The sequence below is a fragment of the Gadus macrocephalus genome, chromosome 9 (assembly GCF_031168955.1).
Source record: "Gadus macrocephalus chromosome 9, ASM3116895v1".
Taxonomy (NCBI): domain Eukaryota; kingdom Metazoa; phylum Chordata; class Actinopteri; order Gadiformes; family Gadidae; genus Gadus; species Gadus macrocephalus.
This window is the reverse complement of record NC_082390.1, coordinates 12,504,823-12,513,481: the sequence shown is the minus strand read 5'-3', so window position 1 is coordinate 12,513,481 and position 8,659 is coordinate 12,504,823. Positions and strand designations below refer to the sequence as shown.

Below are 8,659 nucleotides of genomic sequence, written 5' to 3'. Positions count from 1 at the left end.
TGAATTGGATCATGGAAATTAGCTGGCTGAATAGCACAACAGATGCTTTCCTTGCTCGCAGGCCGTGATCAACACCATGTGTGGCTTCGGCGTCCAGGCGCAGAACTCCTTGGAGGCCGATAGGTCCATCTACCCCGTCGGCTGTGCAGACAGAGCCGTGGTTTGGATCGAGTCCCACCTGCTGCTGGTGGGAGCTCTTACCCTGGGTCTAGCCCTCCCCCAGGTAACTCCATCCCAGCTCCTAGACCCAAAAGCCCGACTCCATTGATATGTGAGGTGCAACTTCACTGTTGGTGTGTCACAAACATTCAAATTTCAAAGCAAACCTCAAGGTTGCCTGTTTAAAACTGTAAGATGGGAAATAGAACATGAAGGACAGAGGGCCCTGAATCAATACAGGAGCTAGCCGTGAAATAATACAAATAGGACTACATGTGTAGACACCGTGGAAATCATCCGCAAGCATAAAGCGCGGCGTAAAGTATGTACATTTAAGATGTCAAGGATGGAGTACAAACCCCCTGTTGGAAGCATGATGCAACATCACTGGCCGAAAGTTTGGAGGGTTAAGAACGTTCTGTTAAAGAATGCATGAGTCTGGGAGTATCTGGAAGGTTGGACGCAACGCCGGGTTCAGATTGATTCAAGCAGTTTGGACGAATTTGAACCGAACGGACTGAGACCCATTGGACGATATAAAGTGCCGGTGAGCTTGTGAAACAGAACCCTGTCTACATTGTATTAGTGAGCCGAGCCACTGAGAGATGTATGAAAACATGACAGATTAAAGGCACGTGGGATGCGGTTGTTCTCGGTGCAAGTCAAAACTCAAGGTGCTGCGCTTGGGATAAGTTGGACCTTTCCTACCAAAGGTAATTTCTTGCGTGTGTGTGTGAGAACAGGACATGCAGGGGCTTTATCTGCAGGGTCTGGATGATGTTGGTGTCTGCTGATCAAATGCAGGCCTTGTTTTCTAGAAACATCTTAGCGTTCTTTGATGGTTGGATTCAAAATATCGCTAAGATAATTTATCGGATCTGATCAGTAGGAGCCCCGAAGGAATCCAAATTAAATTGAATTGGTGTGTGTTAGTCGATGATGGTAATAATTTTCCCAGTCTGGTTAATAAAATGCAGGCACGCTTTCAAAATATCTGAAAGAGCTCTTTCTACTCTTTAAAAACATATGAACAGAGATCATAAGCCATCAAGGTGCTTCGTTGGTGATGAATAGCAGTATAATTGGTATTTACAAAACCGTTTATTTTTTTATGTATTCTATTGAGAGGTTTTTCAATTATTCATAACATTCATAAAGAGACACGTTAACATGAAAACAGGAACAAAGGAAAAAACATAAAGAGAAAAATGAAAAATAGCTGCCAACCCAGATGCGAGGTATCATTTGTGGCATGTTTACTAATAACAGTAATTTGCAACAGACGCATTGTAAATCCATTAAAAAAAAAATCATCAAGAGCAGGTGTCACATATTGTAGTGTTACTGCTTTGTGTTATTCACGTTCTTCTGGTCCCCAAATGTTTAGAAATTTGTTCCCTGTGTTGATTTGATTAAATGTTGTTGTTCCATCGGAACAACATCTCATTATGCAAGTTCTTTTGAACGATGTGTTGAGTCAGATTTCCATTCTTCAAGAATGAGCTTTTTAGCAGCTGCCATACCCAGACACAAGCCCAAAGTCTCCTTCCAGCGTCCAAAGATGTTTAAGGTCAGGCTGGATGTCTCTGTTGTAGGCGACAGCTGCTCTTATGTCATTGCTACTAACTACTACCCAGTTCACAGACTTACTTTTGTTGTCCTTTAAAATGGCAACTTTTACATATTTTCTTTCAGCATTTACCTTGTGCTTGCTTGCCATTTTCATTTAAGAGGCTCTAATCCTTTCCATCTTTTCGCCAGAAATGCTTTCCTTTTTTCTTTAGCTTTAACAGGCTTCTGTCTAACTGAGAACCCCCAGTGGCCCTTGATGACATGGTTTACAGTCGGTAAGACCGACATATGGCCCATACCGAGATTCCGCCCAATTGTCTCTGTAGCCATCGACCTATCGATTCACCCTGTGGCCTTAGCTCTCACCTTACACACAGAGTGTCAGCCAGCCCAGTGAGATGCCGCAAGCGTCAGTCAGCACTGACCTGCCTCTTGCCTCCCAGCTCCCTGGTCAGACTAGGACCTCGGCAGTCACTTGGGTACCACTGTTCAGGGAAGCACCCCAAAACCTCTTCAGGAGCTTAATTTAGGAGATAAAGCAGTTTGAGATTCGAGTCCTACTAAACATCATTGAATATTTTACAGAGACATTCGATGAGGGACGATGTGTTATAACGCCTGCAACATTTTGTGTTCACATTCGCTGTATATGTGTTCATAATTAATTCATCTCATCTCATCCACTCCCAGAGCAAACAGCATGTGCAATAGCTCGCTCTTTGCTTGTACTGTCTCGTCTTTCTTTTATTGCAAGTCATTGATTAATTTGTGATTGGCCAGTGAGGGCAGCAGGGAGCGTCCACTGAATATTTGTGTGTGTGCTGTTACCGAGCCCTACCTCCGAGGAGTCTCCTAGTCTTCCCATGCAGCTTGAGGCTCTTATGAAATGCAGTCATCCTTCATCATATCCTGCTGATTGGTGCCCCTAGAATACTGATGGGAGAGAGAGAGAGAGAGAGAGAGAGAGAGAGAGAGAGAGAGAGAGAGAGAGAGAGAGAGAGAGAGAGAGAGAGAGAGAGAGGAGAGAGAGACGGTAAATTACCCATGAGCCCCCGTCAAAACAATCGCGCTACAATTGCAATCGCTTTGATGTTGAGTAAATCGGATGGGGAGGCTCTTCACGTCTTCTATTGCTTCATCATCAACTTTACGTGGAAACGGAAATACACTCTTCACAAGAACGTAAAGAGAATGGAGTTCTCGTTAATCAGACATCCAGCTTCAGGTTCCATTTTCCGAGCAACCTGATTTAAAATGTTGTCAAGGCTTGAGAAATAAACACATTTAATGTAAATGGGCTGCTCTTTGTGACAAATTGCATTTTGTACATTTCGGATAGGACTCTTGCATACTGTGCGGAAGCAAAACCAACAGTAATATAAAAGAAAACAATTGACAACTTATGTGAATTCCTGCTCCAAATAGAATCCAATCATTCTTGCACACTTTAGAGGTTCACAATACTTTGGCAGTACCAAATCACACTTTGATACACCACACTTTAGAGGTTCACAATACTTTGGCAGTACCAAATCACACTTTGATACACCAAAAATAAGACAATGACACCCCATAACTTGATATGGTAAATATAAACTGAATTATAATTTTGCATTACTATTGTATTAATGTATTACTGTATTACTATGTATTATTATTGTATGTGTTTTGCGTTGTGCAAGATTCGCAGCCCGACCTGAGCAAACCCATTTAAAAAAAGATGCTTGATTCTTAGTACAAACCATTGATTTGCGTGTTTTCTGCCATGCCGTCTTCCCACACTCAGATCGCGGGCATTGTGCTGTCCCAGATCCTGATCACCCAGATCCAGGACGAGATCAGCGCTGTGTTGTGAGGCCCCGCCCCCGGACACCGGGGAGGAAGCGGGATAAAGGGAGGAGCGCAGACCTGACAGCAACCGGTGACATCTGTAGAGGAAGTCTTGTTTTCCCCTGTCACCCCCACCGCTAACCGCTTTCAAGTACAATCTCTCCTTGTTTATTGCGCTGTTGCCGTGGGGACACCGGATGGTACGGGTTATGAGCAGTGGGAAGAAGCTACAACCGTGAGTCCATAGAGCGGAAGGTGAAAACGTTGATTGTGTGTGCGCGTTGATTGATTTGGTATTGGTATTTGGTATCGATTGGTTTTCATTGTATTTTCAGAACTTATGTTTTTTTTTTTACCTGGGAAGTATTTCATTCTTCATGTGATTTATTTGAGGGGCACACATTTGTTCTTTTAAGAAATAAGTTTTTTTGAAACATTGTTTTGGGGTTAATAACATCCTAGCATTAAAGTGGACACAGTACAGGTACATTTATTTTTGTAAGAGCATTTTCATTTATTGTTTGTGGAATTCCTGCAAATATGTAAAAAATACTTCTAAAATGAATGTCTTACCATAGCTTTAAGAGGTATTAAAAATGCAATGGGCAACATGGGGTTTGTGTGATTACATATTTCGCTGCATAGACCAGCTGTCATCCAGCAAACCTTCCTTCATAGTAATTAATGCGGGGAATGTAGATGCCTTCGGGAAGGGGATGGGGTTGGAATGTGCAATGTTGCATTCTAGCCGTGGAGTGCTCTCTGGATCAGATGAGTGGGGAGTTATCTCTCTGAGCGTCTCTTTCCGTCAGCAGACACCTGCAGGAGAGGGAGAGAACACAGAGATCAACGGACATCTTCAATCCTTCCCCTGTCAGGCCTTATAGGGGAGAACAGAAAAAAAACAATCAATATACAAGACTACTATAATAATATACCGGTACTACTAATTATAATATATATACAGATCTTTGAAGATAGTCGGAGTGAGAGTGTGGCTGCGTGCGAGTGACAGGATTTATAATGTGTGTGTGTGTGTGTGTGTGTGTGTGTGTGTGTGTGTGTGTGTGTGTGTGTGTGTGTGTGTGTGTGTGTGTGTGTGTGTGTCTGCAGGTGCACAATGCCTCTCTGAGCTTAACAAACCTTGAAGCGTATGATGGGAGCCAGTAAATGGAAACAAAATTAGAAAAAGATGAAAATATTGCAAATAGACCCTCTCCCATTCCCTTTAGCGCTTTAGGACATGCCTTGCATTCTGTATGTACACTTAGGGGAATAGTTTCCTCTCGACACACAATACCTGGATTCCATCAGCTTCCAGGATACAGATCCATAATTCATATTTTGGTGCGTTGTATGTATGTGTGTATGCGTGTGTGTGTGTGTGTGTGTGTGTGTGTGTGTGTGTGTGTGTGTGTGTGTGTGTGTGTGTGTGTGTGTGTGTGTGTGTGTGTGTGTGTGTGTGTGTGTGTGTGTGTGTGTGTGTGTGTGTGTGTGTGTGTGTGTATACCGATGGGTCTGAATGGCTCTAGTTGTCATTATGCAACACAACCTTTTTCATCGATGGCCCAACGTCTATGCTGTTCCTGTACAAGCAGGTTGAACTGCACAGCAAATAATCATTAGTTTGACATCAAGGATCTCAACGCACACAAAACCCAAACACGTGTTAGCACCACCCCGACAGAGCCGGTGCACCACCATTATATATACATGTGTTAACACCACCTCGACAGAGGAGCGGTTAAAGAAAACTGCAAAGCACACAGCTTGCCTTCTCCCCTCCCCTGTCAATCCAGGCCCCTCGTTTCCATCCGGCCGTAGCGTAGGGGCTGCAGCAGCTCCAGGGCGCGGCTCTAGTCGCCCTGCTCGTACTCCACCATGGCCTGGCTCAAGGGTCTTGGAGGGAGGGTGGGGGTCCCCTTGGTCTCTGTTGAGGGGTTTGGTTGCCATCTAATATGGGTCTTTTTTTAAAGGGTATTTATTTGACTTGAGTGACATATACAAACATATAATGAATAAATAAATATATCACTTTAATTAACAGTGATAGATTATGATGATAAATATATACATGTGCTGGAAAGGTACATTTGACTCAAATACAATCACTTTGCTAATAAGTTCACATGTAAGTATGTTATAAATCTTTTTGGTCAAATATGCAATTATATGCATATGCAAATATATTGTTGGATTAGACTCCCGTACTGCTACGTAACTTAGTCACCCAGTCTGAATGGTGTTCTCTTTTTATGAGCGATCTACGTCACTTAAGCTAAGAAAGGCAATATATATAATATAGCTAATACTTGATTTGATTCGTGAACATTGTTCTGAGAGTAATATGTATTAAATATGTAACCCGGGCCGTGGCCAGGGTTCAGAAAGTCCTTTTTTATTTAATATATGTACAGATTTATGGACTGTAACACAACATTGGCTGCTATATACTACTCATAAACGCAATATCAGTGTCTGAATTTCGACCAAACTGCCTCTACTTAGGATAGCCTATATGAAACGTGCCACATAATGTGCTGTCATCCTATAAATGTCAGAGAAGTTTAACCCTATCTCGAACACCGACAAAAAAATCCACTGTTGCTCAGACGGAGCTCCACACACTCACAGACACACACCGAGGTGTCATACTACAAGTGTCCGCGAAACATAAACTTCTCTTGGACACAGACCAAAGTCCACCACTGCCCAGACAGATTACCACACACCTCACTGCCAGTGTCAAGGTGTATAAGAAAATACAATCCGACGTCACCAAGGAAAGAACGTCACAGAGTTTGGAGCAGAGAAGAATTTTCACAAACTGGTTGACAGAGATTGTGCTCCATTTTTTTTCAAAATAAAGGTCTAATTTTAGTAACGGTGACAAAATGGCATACATTACTGTGATACTTGGCGGCTCGCCTATAGAGGGCGCTGGGGCGCCGCCCTCCCGCCGACCGGCCATCTTTTCTTTTTAAAATATATTTATATAGGCCTATATTTTTTTTAATAATCTTCTCATTTTGAGAATTCATCTATTTTAATTGCATTCGAATAATGCATTTACTTTAGAATATCTTTAGAATCCACCATAATTAAATCTTCATTCACTTACATGTTCAACGTTCATTTTGGTGAAGTAGATGTCTTCCGTGGGGCGCAGCCCCACATGCCTGAATTATTAGCCAATGGTTCCCCCGTTGCTAGGCAGAAAAGTACATAATTTCGCCAATCAGCGTCGTCGAATTGTATGGCTTTGGGGCGCTCAAGATATAGCCACAAGCGCAGTGCACCCTCCACTGCGCGTAACCGCGGATTTGCCATTACCTCAGAGATCAGCAAGATGGCGACACCAATGTTTCCCTGTGAGTTCAGCTAGCCCCAAATTCAGTTAAGTCTTTGCTTATGAATCCCTTCGAAAGAAGAACATTTGCAGAAAAATTGCAAGTAAAAGAACTCGGAGCAGAAAAGCCAGAAGTGAACATAACCCAACAAGCAAGAGAAAAGGATAGAGCCTACAAGAGAAGTTTTTCCAGAGTATGGTTCAGGCTTGGCTAACTAGCTGTGGGTATGCCAATGCAATTTTTTGCTTTCCTTGTATACTTTTTAAAACAAGTGTGTGTGATAGTTCGTGGACACAGACAGGGTTGACAGACCTGAAACATCTGTCAGAACGGATAAAAAAAACACAAGCGAGCAAGAGTGCATATGAACAACTGTGTGAAGCTAGCCATGCTAGAGGTAAGCAACTTCTATTTATTCCACTAGCCTATATGTATTTCCCTTGAGATGGACACTGGTTGCAGACCCTCACAACCTCCCCCCACCCCTTTCAAGTGTACTGTATATAGTTCTCTGCAAACCTATTCAGTGTACATACTGTATATAGTTCTCTGCAAACATGGTGGCATCAGGCCTTCAGTGTGCATATTGTATATAGTCCTCTGTAAACCTATTCAGTGTACATACTGTATATAGTTCTCTGCAAACCTATGATTGCTTCAGGCCTTCAGTGTTCATATTGTATATAGTCCTTTGCAAACATATTCAGTGTACACACTAAATATAGTCCTCTGCAAACCTATGGTGGCATCAGGCCTTCAGTGTGCATATTGTACTGTATGTAGTCCTCTGCAAACCGATGTTGGTATCATGCCTTAAGTGTGTCTTCAACAACCACACACAAAAGTTTGCACATTTACATGAATTTTGTGGAATTCATATTTCATTTTATTTGTCTAAATGCATACTAATGCAGAATGTAGATATATTTATGAGTGACGTTTACCAACACAATGGCTTGGCTGTAACACACTCACCCATTATCTCTCTCTCACTCACACACACACACACACACACACACACACACACACACACACACACACACACACACACACACACACACACACACACACACACACACACACACAGAGAGAGAGAATGTTACCTTGTGTGTAATTCAAAGTTATTGTTGATGTATCTGCACTCTTAATGTTGCTGATTTCTACGGCAAAAAATTAACTTAAAACTTAGTTCCCTGGCCCCATTCGTCTTTGTAAGTAAATGTTCTTTTTTTGACTTTACTATTTTGTCAGAATGCACCAGAATGCTTCGTTTGTTTGTGAAAATCACAAAAAAATGTAGTAGTATGGTTTAAGCATATGATTGAATTCCGTTCAATAAAGGCAGTCAATCTATTAGCAACCTGCTATTACACGATGACTCTAAAAATATCCTACTCTTTTTTGGGTTTCCCTGGATGGCCCACGTTTCGCCCACGGACTAATTTCCCTGGAATCGTCCGTACCAAACACATTACATAACATTCCAAGCTTTATTCTCTTGGAGTCCTGTCGCTGTGGGAAGTAGAACAGGACTGCTGGGGGCTGGGGGGCTGTGGTCAGTGTGTCGGAACACGTTTTAAGCCTCGAGACGAACACCAACATGGGCAGCGGCTGAGAGCCAAATGCCTGCCTCTCAGACATTGTAGGTAGGGGGGGTCGAGGGCCTAGACTAGGAGTTATTTTTTTCCTTAATCTGAAGGGAGCCTCAATCACACGCCAGCACTCTTTCTTGACTTCGGCGCGGAGGC

The 8,659-nt window shown here is 42.6% G+C and overlaps 1 protein-coding gene across 2 annotated transcripts in view; it reads left to right on the top strand.

The window, feature by feature from the left end:
- The window catches only part of tspan33b (tetraspanin 33b), a 15,217-nt gene extending 10,643 nt beyond the window's left edge, over nucleotides 1-4,574 (top strand). The window contains exons 7-8 of one of the 2 annotated variants that reach the window (XM_060060812.1): nucleotides 62-223; nucleotides 3,518-4,571. In XM_060060812.1, coding sequence (XP_059916795.1) covers nucleotides 62-223; nucleotides 3,518-3,586 — 231 coding nt within the window. In that variant the 3' untranslated portion in view covers nucleotides 3,587-4,571. Of the gene's footprint in view, nucleotides 1-61; nucleotides 224-3,517 lie in introns of both variants that reach the window. The other variant, XM_060060813.1, reaches the window with a different exon arrangement.
- The last annotated feature ends 4,085 nt before the right edge of the window (nucleotides 4,575-8,659 follow it).